Raw genomic sequence first — 19,389 nt, forward strand, 5'->3', positions numbered from 1 at the left:
CTGTGTCCGTGTGTGACTGTGTGTGTGTGTGTGTGTGTGTGTGTGTGTGTGTGTGTGTGTGTGTGCGTGTGCGTGTGTGTGTGTGCGTGTGCGTGTGTGTGTGTTCAGCACGGGACTATGAGATCCAGAGAGATCGCATTGAGTTGGGCCGCTGCATCGGAGAAGGACAATTTGGAGATGTCCACCAGGGAGTCTACATTAGCCCGGTATGCTCTCTTTCACACACTCTCTCACACACACACACACACACACACACACACACACACACACACACACACACAGAAAGAGAGGTGACATTGTGATTTTACTAACTGTTGCATTGCTGATATGACTGAATTATTTGGGGGAAATAAGCGGTTGGCACACAGGTAGAGTTCCTGCGTAAAGTTCCATGTCCGTAAATGGGTTTTATCCTCCATAAAAATATTTCCCATCAGTATTTTCATTTTGATACTGGTACTAAAAAGCCTTCAAAATGTTTCTCTTCGTAATGGGCCCGCTGGGGCTCAGTAGGTATTGTTTGTTGTATTAACTCTCAAATACCTGGAACGCGCCCGAGTCGCTATAGATTTTAACCACTTTAACCATTATTTTATGCTTTAACTTTTGAAAAATAGCAGATATACAAGCTCACAGCGCGGCACCAAGTGGCGAGCTTGTAGATCTGCTATTTTTGAAAAATCGTGAAAATGAGTGCAAGTCTTTGAATATCTTTGACACGATCTTTGACCCAACTTCTAAATCCTTCCCCTAAATCATGCTGTTCTCAAACCTTTACATGTCAAGGACCCCCAAAATTACAGGTATTTGGCCACGGACCCCCATCTCAAAATATGTTGTTCCAGGGACCACCCATAAGTAAATATTTGAGTTACAAATGTTCACTTTTAAGTAGATATATTCAAAGACTTGCCAAAAAAATCAAGATTTTTCAAAAATAGCAGATCTACAAGCTCACAGCGCGGCACTCGGTGCCGCGCTGTGAGCTTGTATATCTGCTATTTTTCAATAGTTAAATCTTTTGTGCAATTAATTTGATGATGTTTGAGGCACATCCACGTCCAGAGAACGTTAATATTACGCCTGCAAGTTACTTAATTTATTGTTCTTGATGAGGTTTATGTGTCACTGTGAAAGAAATGTTATCCCAAAGAACATTTTGATGTTTATTGTAAGCATATACTGTAGTAAGTGTAGTAGAGTAGCCCTGTCTGAAGAACAGAAGCCTAAAATCACTGTTGGAAGAGTGGTGGATATTTAGAGACCCGGGTTTGAGTCCAGCTGGTTCCGGACAGTGAGTGGAGGTGTAACTGTAAGTGTTGTTTGTTCAGGAGAATCCAGCTCTGTCTGTGGCCGTCAAGACCTGCAAGAACTCTACCTCAGACAGCGTCAGGGAGAAGTTCCTCCAGGAAGCCTGTAAGTGACTGTGTGACCTGGCTCACTTCTAGAAATCAGGGGCCCTATTCTCGTCCATGCCTTACTTACCCCTTCTTACCCCAACTTCTTTGCCTTTTTCAGTGACCATGCGTCAGTTCGACCACCCTCACATTGTGAAGCTGATGGGCGTCATCACAGAGAACCCTGTATGGATCATCATGGAGCTGTGCACTCTGGGAGAGGTAGTTTTTACCCTGTCTGTCTGTCTGCCTGCCTGTCTGTCTGTCTGTCTCCACCAGGGCTGCAACTAACGCTTATTTTCAGTAGCCTATTCATTACCTTAACTCATTTGCTGCTATGGCCGAGGAGCCCGAGAAAATCCCGCTGTACGGCCCTGCCATGCCCGAGGAACCCGAGAATTTCCAGTTTTTTCAACAACCCCCCAAAAAATGTAGTAGGCATGATAGCAATCGCGAAATTGCATGTTTAACCCCCATAGCAACCCCATCTTTCAAACATGGCAGCCATCTTTGTTTACATTTTTAGGAAAACATAATGGCTGCTATCTCATGAATGCCTGAACGGATTTCCATTCGGATTTTTTTGTTTGAAAGCTGTGAGCAATGTGGACACACGTGGTGCATTATCTAGGCATGGGTGTGCATGATCCGTGCACTATGAATTACATGGAAGTCTATGGAGACAGGGGCATATGAGAGTACGAAGGTGTTGTTAAATGGCAGCAAATGAGTTAATTAAAGGGATAGTTCACCCCCAAGACTTCTTTCCTATCAATTGAAGACATGAATTCATGGATATTTTCTTCGTTTTTGTCTCATTCCTGAGCAAATAATTTGATGACCAGCAGTGGTTCCCTATGGAGACACCCTTTGTGTCTCTTACCTTAGCAGATACATGAGGGTCTTTATTATTCGCCTCAAATTATTGGCTCAGTAATGCAACGACAAAAACCAAATAAATCTCCATGAATTCAAGTCTCGATGGGATGTGCAACTGATAGGAAATTAGTCATTTTTAGGCGAACTGGTGCGATATGTTTTAGCTTTTTTTTTGGTAAAATTAAAGCTCTGTTCCGATAATCAATTGATGTCTCTCCTGTCCACAGCTGCGTTCGTTCCTGCAGGTGAGGAAGTACAGCCTGGAGCTGTCCTCTCTCATCCTGTACTCCTACCAGCTGAGCACAGCACTGGCCTACCTGGAGAGCAAACGATTCGTACACAGGTAGGTAACCTACCTAGCCCGCTGCTCCAACATGCAAACCATGGCTTCCTGGAGGAAAATGGGTCTTTAGTTTTGTTGTCCTGATGTCCTCACCACTTCAAATTGAAACAGTTTACTGAAATTGAACGGGTTCGGCTTTTGAGTGAGGGTTCTATTGGGCTCGTTGCAAAGTAAGTGCTACGGATTAAGGTGGAGTCTGCATTACGGCGGAAAATTGAGAGTGAGTCTGCAGTTCTAACTGCAACGGGGAGTTTGTTCCACAGTGTGGGAGCCAGAAGGAAGAAGAGTCTGGGACGTGTGGAGTGTTGTCCAGGATGTTTTAGGGAAGGAACTTCAGACAGCTTCCCTGTATTACTGATCTGAGTGAGCGGGAGGGATCAGGCTTGGAGATATGGGGGAGTCATACCTTTGGTTGCTTTGTAGGCCAACATCAGTGTTTTCTGCACTCTGACTGTGCGGGCGGTAACTGGGAGTGGAGAAGGGGGGAGATGTGAAAGTTTGGAGCTGGGTTCCTCCAGGTAACTAAAGTTTTGTGTTTAAGAGCTCCTCCATACCATTTTAGAACGGAGCTCCATCCCGTACCCTCCGGTAAACTGAAAACTTGGAATGTGTTACTCCGGGATCTTGCTTCGAGGTCGGTCTGGCATGTCTGCTCTGCCTACACCATTAGTATCAGCAGTGTCTGTTTTCCAAATCACCTTCTGTGTACCTGTATGTAACTCGGTGTTGATCTTTTTGATGGAAATTAGAGATTTCCACCATCTCCTTTCTCAGATCTTTAAATCTTCTTAATCATCTTTAAATGATGTTAGTTCATGTCACAGCTCTTGTTTGAAAGTTTGTATTTCTTAGTGGCAAGCCCAATTTGCAGACTGTGGTCCTGTGAGTCAATGCGTCTTCCTCATGTCCACTGACTTCAGGTTCCGTGGTTTCTTCCATTTCGGTGTGTTCAAGTTTGCTTCTACCACTCATCTTATTTTGTCCTTAGAGTTTTAAGTATTTTCTTGGAGGTTTATTTTAACTGACTCTAGAGAGTTGAGTGCTTTAATAACATCATAACACACATCTCTTAATGCCATTAGAATAACTGGAAAACCTGACAGTGGTGGAGAGAGGGAAAATCATAAGAGTAGGGACAAGGGGACAACATTCACACCATTCATTCTAATAAAACAGAAGGTTATCTGCCACGATTCCCCCACATGCCATCTCTTCTAGTGTAGGGGTGAGGGCCGTCCGGTGGAGGGCTGTGGCATGCGGTACTTGGCTAGCTCCATCTCCTGCTCTATAAAGGTGAAGGGCGTATAGCTGTGATGCTGGAGGTTCCTGTATGTGCTGTTGTCGAACGGCTCCTCGGGTTCCTCCTCAGGGGAAGCTGCCCCGGCATCTTTCTGGCTTGCTGGCCTTTTATCCTTCTGGGGTGAAGTGGTGGGCTCGCCTGCTCGGGTGCAGAATGCCACAGCAGAGGGACTCCTCAAGATGCCCCAGCTCTCCCACTGGAGGCACTGGAGAGAACCGAGTCGCCCTAACCGAAGTAAGGAGGTCACATTCATTACTGTGAACCAATGTTGCCCGACAACAAATTTTCAGGGGTTGTTGCCAGGATATCTTAAATACTTGCAAGATTGTTCCGTAGCAGCGTTGCTAAACTGTATCAGTTTTAGAGGACAATTACATGCTTGTGATGACGACAACGTAATATCATTGCGTAATGATGTCACGTAGATGAGAATACACAATGAAGTGTATCTGAATGAAACAAAAGCTATAATTTAGTTTGTCAGTCATCTCCATATTTATACAGACATACACAGAGATAGACAGAGATTCCTGGAATTCATAGATACCAGACCGGTGCCAGTCACCATTGACGTCCAGTAGTGCAATACCTGTTGTCAGTCTGTGATGTGAATACTATGACGTCAGCATGCATGCAGACAGACAGCCATGGAGGTGACACTGTTTATTATCAGTGATGTAGCATGCTCATCTCCAAATTTGGGCATTGTTTCAGCATGCGGCTGTTACAATGGTGGTGACACTGTTTAGTATCAGTGATGTCAGCATGCAGACAGACGGACAGACATTCACTATAATATTTAGATATAGACTCAACACAAAAAGAAAGGAAACTTAACTTTGGTCCATTATATCTCCCCTATAATATAATACCAATTTGTATTGTGTTTTATATCATTGTTATTGTTGATTTGTCACCTTTACAACGAGGTACAGTTTGTAAGGATCTGGCATTCGTGGAAAGAGCAACACAGCCAAACGTGTGGGTAGCGCCCCTCCAAAAATGGTCAAAATGGCCAGGCAGGTCTGCTGTACTGTTCTTTTAGTGTTCACCTTTGTTGCTTTGAGCATTGAGTTTCCTTTCTTTTTGTGCTGAGTTTATATACAAGAAAGTACTTGGAGGCCAATCTATGACATCAATACCATGACATCAGCACTGTGTGGTAGCCATTATTCTTTACTTTTTGTTCCTAGACAGCCAAACAATAATGCTTTTAACTAGAAAAGATGCAATTGGAAATTGCAAGTTTGGTTTCATATTTATTGTCTGAGTAGCCAAATTGTCATGTGCAGCTTGACCAATCCTCAAGCTAGCACTTCTCCCCCATTGACTCAATGGACTTACTCACAAATAAAGTTTATTTTGTTCTTGTTTATCTAGAATAGAGTTTCCCCAGGACTACAGTGTGTTACCCTGTTGGGCAACCACACTAATTAGAAGAAATCACACCCAGTGTTAAGTGAGCGGTGCTATTTATGTGGGCTCGCTTTAGCGCACACACTTGGTTTTCCCCAGCCACATTTTTTTAACTCCAAATTTCATTCAAACTTCAACTTGTTCAGCTTTACACAGTTATGTGTGCTTGCATTTTTCTCGTTCTAATTTGTTATACTTTTTGAGATCTTTTGAAAAAATCAAACCTCGGTTCGAAGTGAAGCGGTGAATCTGAGTATACAATTGTCTAGAGCTACAGAATTCTGAATTCTGAATGAATGAATGATTTTATCTGGAGGGCCGGATTGTCATGTGAAGCTTGACCAATCCTCATTTTTAGGGACATTTTGAATCATCCAATCATCAGACCGGGACAGACACTACACACATATTCTGGACGTACGGGACAGATAAAACCTGTTCATTCTGGACTGAAATGACCATATATGGACATGGGGGACACACATTTACGGACAGATAAAACCTGTTCATTCTGGAATGAAATGACTATATATGGACATGGGGACACACAAAGCCACTCCTTGGAAGCTTCAAAAACAGTTTCCCAGTGAGTGGGAAATGAATTCTTACTATTTATATTACTGCTTGTTGAAGCGGTGAAAGCCGCTTCCAAGGAGTGGCTTTGTCTGTCCCGTTAGATTCTCAAGGAGTGAGAATGTCTGTCCCGTGCATGCAGAATTGATCAAGCTTCACATGACAATTTGGCCCTCCAGACAAAATCATTCATTCATTCAGAATTCATAAAAATATAGAACTAAAGCACATAGAAAGTATAGATCTAGAACACAGAATTCATAGGTCTAGAACACATTGAATAAAAATTCACCGCTTCACTTCGAACCGAGATTTGATTTTTATTTATATAAATAGTAGCAATACCATGAAGTTCTGCATGAGTTCAATGGACCTTTCCTGTAATACCACGGACATACACACAAAGTCACAAATTGGAGCACTTAACACCGCTCAAAAATGATAACATGTTGCATTTCTCTTATATGGCCATGGGCTTTTTTTTTTCCTTTTCCAAAAACAAAGAAGATCCTCAAAGTAGAAAGGAACACAGAAAAAAGCTGTGCCCTTCGATCAGGAATGATAGAGCCTTTCGTCAAAATCAGTCAGTAAACCAGAACTGCACTCTGTCGAGGTGCCAACTTGCGCCTGACGCACACATGGCCAACTTGTGCGCAAGCAGAGCACGCCACGAGGTGTCCAACTGTAGTCCTCATTGGCTGTTAATGAAGACATTACCAAGAACGCTCTTATATACCAAACTCTGCTGACATCACCATTAGTATCACCAGGAATGCTGGTCCCTCATTGGCTGTAGGCAGATACCTACAAACATTCCCAGAATCCCAGCCATCTCAGAGCTACGGTCTTCAAAAACGTTGGACACCTACATACATACCCAGCCGATTACAGTACTTGCGCGCTCTGCATGCGCAAGTAAAAAATGGCCAGTCGTGTTAAGGGAGCGCATGTCCCTTAGCAGGAACATGCAGAGAATATTAGTGGTGCAGGGGCTGAAATTTCTAAAAGGTACTTTTAGGTGAAAATATCAAAAATAGCAGACCTCCAAGCTATTTTTGGTGCTTGATATCACACTGAACTAAGCATTATCAAGTCAATAATGGAGATGAGATGTACAGCATGGATTTCTACACAGAGAGGGCAATTCTTTCAACATAAGGCGTTGGATTCAAGTTCAGGAGAATTTGGACAAGGCAATTCTCTTGAATGCTGCCTTCAGGTATGGCATGGAAAGGGGGCATTTGCATTTCTTTCACCACAGTAAAAACTGCATTCATGGTCTGGAGAGGGCACTTTTTACAGACGGATAAAAGGGCAGGGGCTCAAGCCCCCCTTTGATGTCTATGTGTGCACGTTCCTGTCCCTCAGCCGGACTTGAACAGCAGAACGGCCACCTGGCCCAGGTAGAAGTAGATGAAATGCTTGGTCTCGTGGGTAACGAAGCTGCCGAAGCTCGTCCCAACGATGCAGTGCCAGGTGGGGCTGTACTTCTTGTCAAACTCCTTCTTGATGCTGCCGGCAACCTCTCTCTCGATGTTGTGCTTCTCCAGGGCCTGCACGGCACACTCCACTGCGTCACGCTGCATGTCCTCGGACATGTCTGCACTCTTGATCACCGCCTTTCTGTCAGACATGGTGGTGGTCGTTGCTGTTATGTCCTTGTAGATTGTCTTTTTTAAAGAGATGACTTCTTTTCTCGGTAGCAAGCTTCTGTCTGATAGTTCCAAGCCGGTCTGTTATGTAAGTCTGCTATGACAACAGCTTGGTGATGTCAGGCATGAGTATTTTGAGGCCAGTCTATGACATCAGTGCTATGACGTCTGTGCCTGGCGTACTGTCTGTGTCGTCAGGCAGGTCCATATTTGGTTATAATCCTGGCACACAGACAGACAGACACACGCATGCTCACTCACTCACTCACTCACTCACTCACTCACTCACTCACTCACCCATTTCAATTCAAAGGGCTTTATTGGCATGAGAAAACATACTTTTACCATTGCCAAAGTAGATGTTTACACAATACAATACGAGTAATCAATACAATACAATCAAAACAAAACAACAACATTTACTCTGAGAGTGTACAAACAGAACCAAATGGACCTGTAGGGGTCCATTTCGACCCACAGTGGTCCCTGTGAGTTGGAGACGGAGGGAAAGCTTGTTAAAAACGACTCGGTCAAGAGTTTTGGAAAGGAGTGGTATCAGACATTAGTTTTTGAGCGGTGGTCACAACGCTCCTATACGTGGCCGTGTGTGTGGGTCTGTCTGTCTGTCTCCGTGTCTCCGTGTCTGTCTGTCTGTAGCCTGCAGTAACCTTTTCTGACCACACATGTTAAGGGAGGGGCGCTGTTGCACACACACACACACACACACACACACACACACACACACACACACACACACACACACACACACCACCGCTCAGTTCACACGAGTGTGATTTTTGATGTGTGTGGGGGTCAAGGTTTGGTTTCTTGGAAGAGGGATGGGATGCAGAGTTGAGTCATGTGACAGCAGCACCCTCTGGTGGACAAATTACAGTCTAACCCAGTGGTTCTCAAAGATTCCAGGGACTCTGTTAGCCTCGTAAACCAGCCTCCTCCGGAAAGCTCCATTCAATTTGCTCTCTAGAAATCGAATCAGAATTTCAGGATGAGGATGGTAACGGTTTACGATGCTACTGTAGGACTCTGTGGGTTCCTTTAGGGAGGTCTAAATTGACCCATACAAGTCTGTAACTCTGACAGTGTACAAATGGAACCAAATGAACCTGTTAGGGTTCATTTGGTTCCATTTGTACACTGTCAGAGTTAAGGGGACATCTTGAGATTTGAAAGTTTGAGAAACACTGGTCTAACTAAGTGTGTACACAGCTCAAAACTAAATTCACTCAACTATTCCGTACGATATTGTGAGGGTAATGTTTAGTTTTGTTTACCTACCTATACCTGTATCCTGAGTGATAACAGCTGAATGTTATCAAGGTGGTGAGTGATTAATCCTCTATGAACTGTGCTTGTCTGTCCTCCAGGGACATAGCAGCGCGGAACGTCTTAGTGTCCACTCTAGACTGTGTGAAGCTGGGGGACTTTGGTCTGTCGCGATACATGGAAGACAGCTCTTACTACAAGGGTAGGTAACGTACCTGAAGTTCACCACAAACACTCCCAACACACACACACACACACACACACACACACACACACACACACACACACACACACACACACACACACACACGTGCAGAGGATGTTAGAGAGGCAGGGGCCGACATTTCTAAAAGGGCATTTTGGTGAAAACATCAAAAATAGCGGACCTCCAAGCTGCGACGCGCGTTGTGAGCTTGGAGGTCTGCTATTTTCGATGCTTGATTTCTACACATTTCTTTATTTCAACATCAGATGCTGCTTACAAGTTCAGGAGAGTTTGGACAAGGCAATTCTCTTGAACCTTAGCCTTCAGGTATGGCCTGGAATGAGGGCATTTGGATTTCTTTCACCACCTGCATTCATGGTCTGGAGAGGGCACTTTTTACAGACGGGTAAAAGGGCGGGGGCCCTCAAGCCCCCTTTGATGTCTATGTGTGCACGTGCCTGCACGCACACATTTCACACACTTAGACACACTTAGACACACACGCACACACACACACACACACACACACACACACACACACGCAAGTGCACGCATGTAATTAAGGCATGACACACTACTGTGTCACGCCTTAATTACATTTATCACAGCTCATTATTGAACTCAGCTCTGCTGAATTGGTGTTAGAGCATATAGAACCAGGTCAATTAACTATGAAATGGTTGCATCATTAACAGTAATGCATTGTTCATACACTGTGTAACTGATACAAGATTAAAACATTCATGTGTCCTGTACCCTCTGCCTCCTCCTCTCCTACAGCCTCTAAAGGTAAACTGCCTATTAAATGGATGGCTCCAGAGTCCATCAACTTCAGGCGTTTCACGTCGGCCAGTGACGTCTGGATGTTTGGTGAGTTGAACTGTGTCATCATCCCTGTGCACACATACCTCATCTTTGACCACTTAAAGGGGAAGACCACCCATTTTCATGGGTGGTCTTCCCCTTTAACCCATTGCTTCTGAGGGGGTCCCTGATAAATAATGTTTTGAGATGGGGGTCGGCGGCCAAATACATATAATTCTAGGGATCCTTGGTGAAAAAGTTTGAGAACCACTGATGATAGAAACATGAGTTTTACAAAAACCTTAGAAGGATTTAGAAGAGATTCGGGTCAAAATATTGCACAAATTGTCATGATTTTTCAAATAAATAGCAGATTTACTGTACAGATCCATCTAAAATATATATAGGCTATATATATATATATACTGTATTGTGTAAAAGTACATTAATTCCCTTCTGTTTGTCCTCCTCACTCCATCCTGTGTGGTTGTTTTGTGGGTTCTCTTGCCGTGTTCTTTAGTCGTTGTTTTATTTTTCTCTCTCTCTGGTTTGGTGTCTCTGTGCAGGTGTGTGTATGTGGGAGATTCTCATGTACGGCGTCAAGCCCTTCCAGGGCGTGAAGAACAACGACGTGATTGGCAGGATAGAGAACGGCGAGCGACTGGCCATGCCGCCGCAGTGCCCGCCCACTCTGTACAGCCTGATGACAAAGTGTTGGTCATATGACCCCGGCAAGAGGCCGCGCTTCACAGAGCTCAAAACCCAACTCAGGTAAGTTGCTCGCGCGCGCTCACGTGTGTTTTTGTGTGTGTGTGTGTGTGTGTGTGTGTGTGTGTGTGTGTGTGTCTACAAGCTCACAACGCCTCAAGCTGCGAGGCATTGTGAGCTTGTAGATCTGCTATTTTTGGCTAAAGGTCTCAGAATATGGACACTAGGGTTCAAGTGGTTAATATAGTAAAGGAGAAAAAAAGCTTCTATCACACAAATAATTGGAGGACCCCCTGTAGTAACCTAGGGGGTCCTCAGAGTTGGAGTCTGTTGAAGACCCCTGATTTAGAGGTAAGGTTTAGGGCTTGGGTTCGGAATGGATGTATGCCTGATTTCTACTTGATTGTACGCTGTTGCCGCGCACCGAAAAGAGCAGATCTGCAAGTTTGTCTGTTGAATCGGCATTTAATCAGTGTCTGGATTACCCCATAGATAGACCAATTATTTTTACACGAACATTGAGACTTTGCATGCAAGGCATTTGGTGCAGAGTTTTGAGGAAGCAAACCAAACGTTCTAAGCCGTCTACATCCGCACTAGGAGGCAAACTCCAGCCGAAGGTTTAATTGCCACTGCATCTTATGAGCACTTCTTATTGCAACCTGCCTGCGTGATGTCAGTGTGACGTGGTCTGATATGGTAGGAGTATAGACAAGTGAATTGGTTACGCTTTCACCTTCCCAACAGCAGGTGTCACTCTCTGTCTAACATACATTGTGTGTGTGTACTATGTACTCTGTATAGTTATGAATGAATGAATGAATGAATGGGCAGGCCTAGTAGCTACAGTATGAATGTATTCAATCAATCAATCAATCAAACTTTATTAAGGACACTTGATCCATAGCAACATAAAAATAACATACAAATACAAAGACAAGCGAAGGCGGACATAGTCCACATAAAATCATAAATGCTTATACAGGCTTACACGCCAATGGTTCCACAGTTTAGAACCAAACTTCACTGAACTCAATAAAGTGTTAGTCAAAATTAAAATTACACTCTTGGCATACAGTTCCGTAACATTTGACATTTGACTGCTGCATCGTGGCACTTTAAGCAGCAGTCTCATGCCATCATTATCCTAACTATTACATTTGAAAACTGGCTGGAGCGGTGCATACGACCGACCCTCTGGATGCAGTCCAATTGGCTAGGACTGATCACGTGGCACACGTGCCGACGTCCTCACGTCACACCAGCGCCATACGTGCAGACGTAAAGTCAACACAAGGCTAACAGTTAGCTAAACAAATGATGTACTCACGTTTGCATAGTCAATAGCACTACTGTCCACATTCCAGTACATTCCATGATTTAGGCACGAGTCCCGATCACATTTCATGTATGTACATCCCATTACAGCAACGTAACGTTAGTCTTTTTAATTCGCGGAGGTCTTAACCGGAAGTGCGTCCGGCCGTCAAATATGTCCGACCGGAAACGTTCTGCGGCACAATAGTTCCGCCACAATAGTTTTTTTTAGCCATATGAGCTTTTCACGTTAACAACGAGGCGAGGGGGCGTAGATGTGAGCGGCGCGGTAGCGCCGCGAACCTCTAGTATGCTACATTGAGTTTGTGCAAACTGCTCTTTCCGTAGCGCCGCCACAAGTGGGCAGTATACAGTAGGTGTGCAAAAAGCTTTAAACAGTGTGCACTTCACAGAAGCTGAACACTGCTATTGATGTCATAGTGGAGCCACAGGCTGTGTGTTCTTCTATCTGAGAATAGATCCAACAGGTAGAGGAACTGTTTTAACACACATTTTCAACCTGGAATCCCTATTGTGGGCAAGTCGTCATAGGCAAGAATTTGCAAACCGTTTTGAAACTCGCTGGTCTGAAGCCCTAACTGCTCCCAGTGAGCAGGCTGGTGCCTTGCATGGTTTCCTATTCCGTTGGTGGGTTAAAGTGTGGGTGAATGTAAAGCATATTGTAAAGTGCTTCAGAACAGCCATTTAGACAGACAAATACACATGAACAGGCAGTTATATTGATTAAACAGACACGCATGCAGGGAGACAGTCACATATACAAGCAGAAACAGGTCAAGTGGAGGTCAGAATAACACCCCGTGTTAATGAGATACATGTACTGATAATGTTCATGTCTTGGCAGGAGAGGCGTTTATGGGCTTGTTATAATAGGCAAACATTTGGCTAAATCAACAGATCTACAAGGTGGATGTATTGGAGCTGGTGGCTAAGCTATATCCAGTGAAGAGCTTTGATGTAGAGGGAAAAAAGGAGGACCCTGTTCAATATAGTGGTTTATAAGCTGTTGGCCATATATAGCTTTTTATCACTTAAATGTACAGTGTTTGGAAGCGTTGTTTTACATTGATGTGTAATAAAGGGAATACCACAAATAATACTTTAGCAATAGCCAACTTTCATTCAGACCTGGGTAGCTGCTGTTCAACGTGACTGGTCAGCAAACCCAGACACGGTGTCCTGTGTCGAACATCTGTTTCTCTCATTGACCATTCTACGTTACAAACTGCTGACTAGAGCAGGGGGTGACGGAGCACCCGGGGGTGCCGCGACAGCAATCCAGGGGTGGTGCGAGATAATTTGATAATATTTGGAATTTATTTTGACACAAAAAATATTTAGTATCATTTTAAACTTGAAGTACAAACTTACTTACAGACAGTTCTAACCAAAATGGCTATTATCTCAAAGTTTTCCTAGCAACATAATCGCTAAAATATGCTATAAATATGAGGTGCTGGGAGTGAAAATTATGAATATAATGTAGGGGTGCCTCGGATGAAAAAAAATCTTTATGAGGTGCCCTGTGCCAAATAATTTTGGGAACCCCTGGACTAGAGACTGTGGTACAACAACGTTTAATATGGCCTTATAGGTCACACCAATATGGCCACCTAGTGGCTTCAAACTTAGTGGACATAATGGTATCAATTCACTGGTTATTATAGATAAACCTCATCAGTATTAACCATTACGACTTGTAGATCCGTAGCATCGTGGAATATACAATAGAGCTTAAGTGGATAATAACGATTGCAACAGGAACTCAAACTTTGTCCCATTTACGACCCTTATGTTGTCACGTTTGAACAAGCTCTTAAAGTCGTTGAGAGCTTGTAGTTAGGCTGTAGATAGGCATCTGCGACACATTGAGAGATTGTAGAATGGCTGTAGATGGGCTATTTTCCTTATAGATTAGATCATTTGAAGTGGTCAGACTAGCCGATATGTTCAGAAGCGTCTTCCATAAAATCTTAATGGAGTCGGGATATTTCATATGAAAGCAAAAGGTTAAAGCTCCTTTTACACTGTTTCACAAATCAATCACACATCAGTACAGGACTTGGTCATACAGTTTCAGTCGTGAGACTTTCTTTTTGCTTTCATCCATGCATCATTGGTTGGCACGGTAACGTTGAGGCAGTGACGACATGGCCAAGCCCTATTATAGTTCTTTAGACAAAACACTCACCTCAGTTCCCCTCCACCTTCCAGTAACATTAAGAATGACTGTTGCTGTTGCAGACACTGCAACCTGGTCGGGACATGTTGAGATCTGATAACATACAGTAAGATGCTGTGTTGTTGTGGGTGGGCTGGGTTTTCCCATCAGCCGTGCATTCAGTTTCAAGACGGGGTGAATGATAAAAGTTCAGGACTCAGGAGTGATGCAATACTGGGAGGTTAATCCCAAAGGCAGGAGGAGAGCTGCACCAACAATGAGACAAACACATACAATTATATGTTCCACTAATCTGTATACTTACTACTAGAACATGTTAACACATATGGTGCCAACCCCGAGTTTCCCGAGTTTGTATTGGTACTAGTGCTGTGCCAACCCCGAGTTTCCCGAGTTTGGGCCGTTTTTGAAAAAAAAAAAAAAAAAATTCAATTTTTTTTTTTTCAAATTTTTTTTTTGGACCTCCAGAAATGTATTAGGCATGATCGCGATCGCGAAATTGCATGTTTAACCCCCATACCAACCCATTCTTTCAAACATGGCAGCCATGTTTGTTTACATCTGAAGAAAACATAATGGCTGATAAATCATGAATGCCTGAACGGATTTCCAAGCGGATTCTTTTGTTTGAAAGCTGTGAACAGCATCTACACACGTGGTGCATCATCTAGGCATGGGCGTGCACTTTTTACACAATTGCACAATTACATGGAAGTCTATGGTAACCATGGCAACGCGGGACATTGGCCGGAAAAAATCATTGCAACATAAGTGTTAATACAATGTAACCAGTACATTCTGCAGTGGTTCAATTGAACTCTGCATGCTCTCAACCAATCTTTGTCAAGACAATCAAGCAGGTCACTGCTCATAGAGGTACCAGTTGTGAAAGTTTGTCAGGTTCACAAAAATACTGTGCTACAGCAACAATAAAAATTGTTAACCCATTTAGGCCTAACCTATAGAATAGGGCTAAATCAGAAATTAGCCTACAAAACAAATGTTGCTACATACTGTACATGTACTGTAAGCCCCTCCCAAACAGCAAAATGTGTCCCCGGCCTGAATATACATTTATTTGAAGCATAACACTCTTAGCAGTGCCACCTGTATTATGGTACATTCAAACCTGAAGAGATTTTTATTTTCTAGTCGCTTCAACCACTTCACTTTGGTCGCATTGCTCAGCGTTAGAAAAACGCTTGTGCGCCCGGTCGTGCGTCGTCTCGTCGTTGCATTGACTTTGTATGTAATCGTGCCGCTCGAACTATCCAGAGGCGGCAGTGGCTTAGGGGTAGAGAAACCGTCATTAGAACACGAAGGGTTCCCAAAGGGTTCCCAGTTCAAATCCCGCTCCCCCAGAGTTAGTATCGAAGAGTCCTTGAGCAAGACTCTGAACCCCTAGTTGCTCCCGGTGAGCAGGTTGGTGCCTTGCATGTTTCCTCTGCCGTCGGTGTGTGAATGTGTGTGTGAATGGGTGAATGTAATGCACAATCTATGTAAAGCACCTTGGATAAAGTATATACAGTATATAAATGCACCATTTACAATTATCCAGATTAGAACGCACCATTAGACATGGGGAGTGGCGGAGCTCTTCCAGTCAACGACACCTCATCATCAGCACATGAACAGACGTGTAGTCGGTAGAACTACGGCAGCGTGACGCTGTGTTCACACTAGTGCTGACAAAGTCATTTTCAGTGGAAGTCACAGGCGTGAAGCTACAAAGTGGTGGACGTGAAACTTGAGCCTTTTTCAGCACTCCAACCATCTAGTTAAGTGTCAATCAGTCATATCTGTCCAAAACAGTTCTTTTGTATTGATCATTTAAAAAAAAAAAAAGTGAAAATAGCCAATCTGTGTGCTTGTAGATGGGCTATTTTCACAGTCTTTTTTTTTTTTTTTTTTTTTTTATATAATTTTTATCCCACGATTTTGCAACCCATTTTTTTCACCCAGTGCCAATTGCCTATGTAATCCTGGGCTCTGCTCTCCCTCTGCCGCGCCTGGGGAGACAACGGACTGACCTCATGCTTCCTTCAATACATGAGTAGTCCAAGTTGTTTCTTTTCACCTGACAGGGGGGATTTTCCCCGGGATGGACGTAGCGCGTGGAAGGAACACGTTATTCCAACCAGTTCCTTTCCCCTCCATCAAGCGCCCCGGCTGGCCAGGGGGAGGCATTATTGAGACCAGGATTACTGCATGTTTTTGTGAGGGTATCAACCCTAGGAGACACGGGGAGAACATGCAAACTCCACACAGAAAGGCCCTATCGCCAACCCCACCTAGGGTGTGGGCACTGATGACAGTCTCTAAATTTCCCTCTTGGGATAATAAAGGTATCTATCTATCTATCTATCTATGAAGCCGGGCTTTACTTTAAGAAAAAAACGTACAAACTTGAAACTTGGAGATAACTCTCCCCTTTTCTCTCCCCGCATGTTTCCTGTTACGTTCCATAAATGGAAGGAAATCTCTTCTTGCTGTGCCATTAACGCTACCGTTTACTATGAATGCTTTGAGGCTTGAGCAACAGTCAGAGAACTCTTATAGAGTTTTAGTTTTAATTCGTATTTCGTTTTTCAATTTCATTTGACGCCGTTTTAAGCGCATAGGTGGTTTTAGTTACGTTGTGCTAGTAAGAGGAGGATCACGTTACCGTGGTGCATCGCCTCAAAAGCGTCATGGTCGCTGGCCAAAGAAACCGTATTTAGAAGCTCTGACCTGACGGTCGCCACTCGCCATTACGCTGTGTTACTTGTTTTACTTGGGTATTACAGTATGTTAGAGTCTGTTTTAGTTGTTCAGGTGTTATGACTGAGGAAAGCCTTGATTTATGGAAGCTGAAAAGGGAAGGGTGAAAGAATGCACGACATCAGATGATATGGTGGAAAAACTATACAAAGATGATTTTTATGTGCAATTCTATATCATTTTAGTTAGTTTTGCAATGTTCATTTCCGTTTTTATTTATATTTCTTCTTTGTACTTAAGTTTTTATTTTAGTTTTGGTTATTTTTTCCCCATTTTAATTGTAGGTTGAGTCTTAATTTTTGTTATCTTTTGTGTTTTGTTATCTTGTTTTCATTTCCTGAATGACATGTACCTAAAACAAGGAAAAGAAAACCAAGCAGCTTTTGAATGTACTGTGTATAGTATATTTTACGTTGCTAACTAGTACTTATACTAATGCTTAACAGTATTGGCAGCACTGCAAGAATCCACCATTATATTTGATATGCACACACGCATGCACACAGAGGAAAATGTGAGTGCATATTTAGCTCCTGTGGTTTTATGACTTCGCTTAAAACCAGCATGACTCACACCTTTCCTACATCCTCTTCTCCTCCCCTCTAATGCTTCTTCCAGGGGCGTCACAAGGGGGGGACTGAGTTACTTGGTCCCCCCAAGGTGGAGGGGCCTTAATTATTTTATACTTTAGCTATTTTATACTTTAGCTATTGAAAAATAGCAGATATACAAGCTTGTAGATCTGCTATTTTTGAAAAGTCGACAAAATGTGTTGGATCTTTGAATAATATGTATTTTTAAGCGAATGTTTGCAACTCAAATTTTGCTTCTGTGGGGTCCCTGGAACTAAATGTTTTGAGATGGGGGTTTGTGGCCAAATACATATCAATTTGGGGGTCCTTCACATGAAAAAGTTTGAGCATCACTGACATAGAAACATAGGTTTTTCAAAAAAACATAGAAGGATTTGAAATATTCAAAGTCTTATTTTCAATAGTTAAAGCACAAAATAACGTGTAATAATGCGTTCCCAGTCTAAATGGGTTAAACCCCCCCCCCCCCCCCCCCCCATGAAGAACATTCATGGCAGGCCCGCTGTGAATCCTTGTACCCAGGGCCCAGAATTTGATGCAACACCCCTGTTATCTTCTCTTCTCCTCTCCTCTCTTCTCCTCTCTGCTCTTCCTTCTCTTCTCCTCTCCTCTCCTCTCCTCTCCTATGCGTGGTGGAAGAAGTACTCTGATTATTAGCCTATGTATAAAATAGGGCTAAAGTGGTTAATGTATGTTTTATAATATCATAAATTACAGTATATCCGCAAAGTAACTAGTAACTACTGTTATCAAGTAATTGTAGTCGAAATTTGGAAATACTCCAGTAAAGTAATACCTCAAAACTTTACTTATTGTTATACGTACAGTACTGGCTTTTAAGCCGTGACATCATTTTGTAGGCAGAGGAGAATCTGCCCCCAGAGCATTTTCTGTCCCTCGCTATTTAAAAAAACAACGACTAAAAAATAACGACTAAAGTATAATTCTAACACTTTCCTTTCAACAACAAAGAGAAGAAAAATGTGTAAATAGTAAAAATAGTAAAAAGATTCACGGAAACTGGGGGCAGAAATTCTCCTCTGCCTACAAAACGATGTCATACTTAACAGCCCCATGGTTGTAATTCACCAACAAATCTTGATAATAGGTCTCTTGATAATAACGTCAAACTCAAGTCTGCTCTCATCAACTCTGCCTCTCCTCTCCAACATCTAAATGAGGTTGTTTCTTGTAAACAGCTTCAAGTGGCAGAGCTGAGGTAATGAGTTGAGCATTCTTCTACGACCTTGCTTTAGTTAAAACAATGACAAATTCATTCAGTAGTGTACGTACTGTAGTATACGTACCATAGTGGCAGAGCCATCGTCACAGTCTGTCCTGCGTCCTGGAGACAGAGTCAATATTGACCTTGTTCTCCATGCAGCCTGGATATGAATAGGAGAAGCCCTGACCATTTAAGGGCATATGCTGGCTCGATTTTATATCATAATATTATCAATTATAGGGTTGGTCTGCCAAACATGCAGCGCTCAGCTACTGCTGCACTTTTCTTACATTGTGTGTGTGTGTGTGTGTGTGTGTGTGTGTGTGTGTGTGTGTGTGTGTGTGTGTGTGTGTGTGTGTGTGTGTGTGTGTGCGTGTGTGTGCGCGCGTGTGTGTGTGTGTGCAGCTACTGCTGCACTTTTCTTACACTGCATGTGTGTGTGTGTGTGCGTTCTCTGTGTGTGGCACTGGCGTCTGGAGTGCTACCAAGTACTGGTGGACTGGCTAGTAGTGGTTCTCAAAGTGGATTCCAGGGTCTCTGTTGGGTTCCTTTATGGGGGTCTAAATAGACCCATACAAGTCTGTAACTCTGACAGTGTACAAATGGAACCAAATGAACCCTGACGGGTCCATTTGGTTCCATTTGTACACTGTCAGAGTTAAGGGGAGACCTTGAAATGTAAACGTTTGAGAACCACTGGGTTAGGGGTTATAAATGTCGACTTCCTCAC

General features: G+C 43.2%; 2 protein-coding genes across 3 annotated transcripts in view; one reads left to right on the forward strand and one right to left on the reverse strand.

The window, feature by feature from the left end:
- Positions 1 to 19,389, forward strand: part of LOC308307160 (focal adhesion kinase 1-like) — a 158,466-nt gene that overhangs the window by 72,652 nt on the left and 66,425 nt on the right. For both annotated transcript variants that reach the window (XM_080752326.1, XM_080752327.1), the window contains exons 16-22: positions 109 to 206; positions 1,332 to 1,416; positions 1,519 to 1,619; positions 2,504 to 2,619; positions 8,946 to 9,046; positions 9,830 to 9,919; positions 10,420 to 10,624. In XM_080752326.1, coding sequence (XP_080608452.1) covers positions 109 to 206; positions 1,332 to 1,416; positions 1,519 to 1,619; positions 2,504 to 2,619; positions 8,946 to 9,046; positions 9,830 to 9,919; positions 10,420 to 10,624 — 796 coding nt within the window. The remainder of the gene's footprint in view (positions 1 to 108; positions 207 to 1,331; positions 1,417 to 1,518; positions 1,620 to 2,503; positions 2,620 to 8,945; positions 9,047 to 9,829; positions 9,920 to 10,419; positions 10,625 to 19,389) is intronic.
- On the reverse strand, positions 7,273 to 7,542 carry LOC308307310 (dynein light chain 2, cytoplasmic-like; the record flags this gene model as incomplete). Its single annotated transcript, XM_080752501.1, has 1 exon — positions 7,273 to 7,542. The coding sequence occupies one exon, from the start codon at positions 7,540 to 7,542 to the stop codon at positions 7,273 to 7,275; it is 270 nt and encodes an 89-aa protein (XP_080608627.1).

Source organism: Nannobrachium achirus (assembly GCF_963921795.1).
Source record: "Nannobrachium achirus genome assembly, chromosome: 2".
Taxonomy (NCBI): domain Eukaryota; kingdom Metazoa; phylum Chordata; class Actinopteri; order Myctophiformes; family Myctophidae; genus Nannobrachium; species Nannobrachium achirus.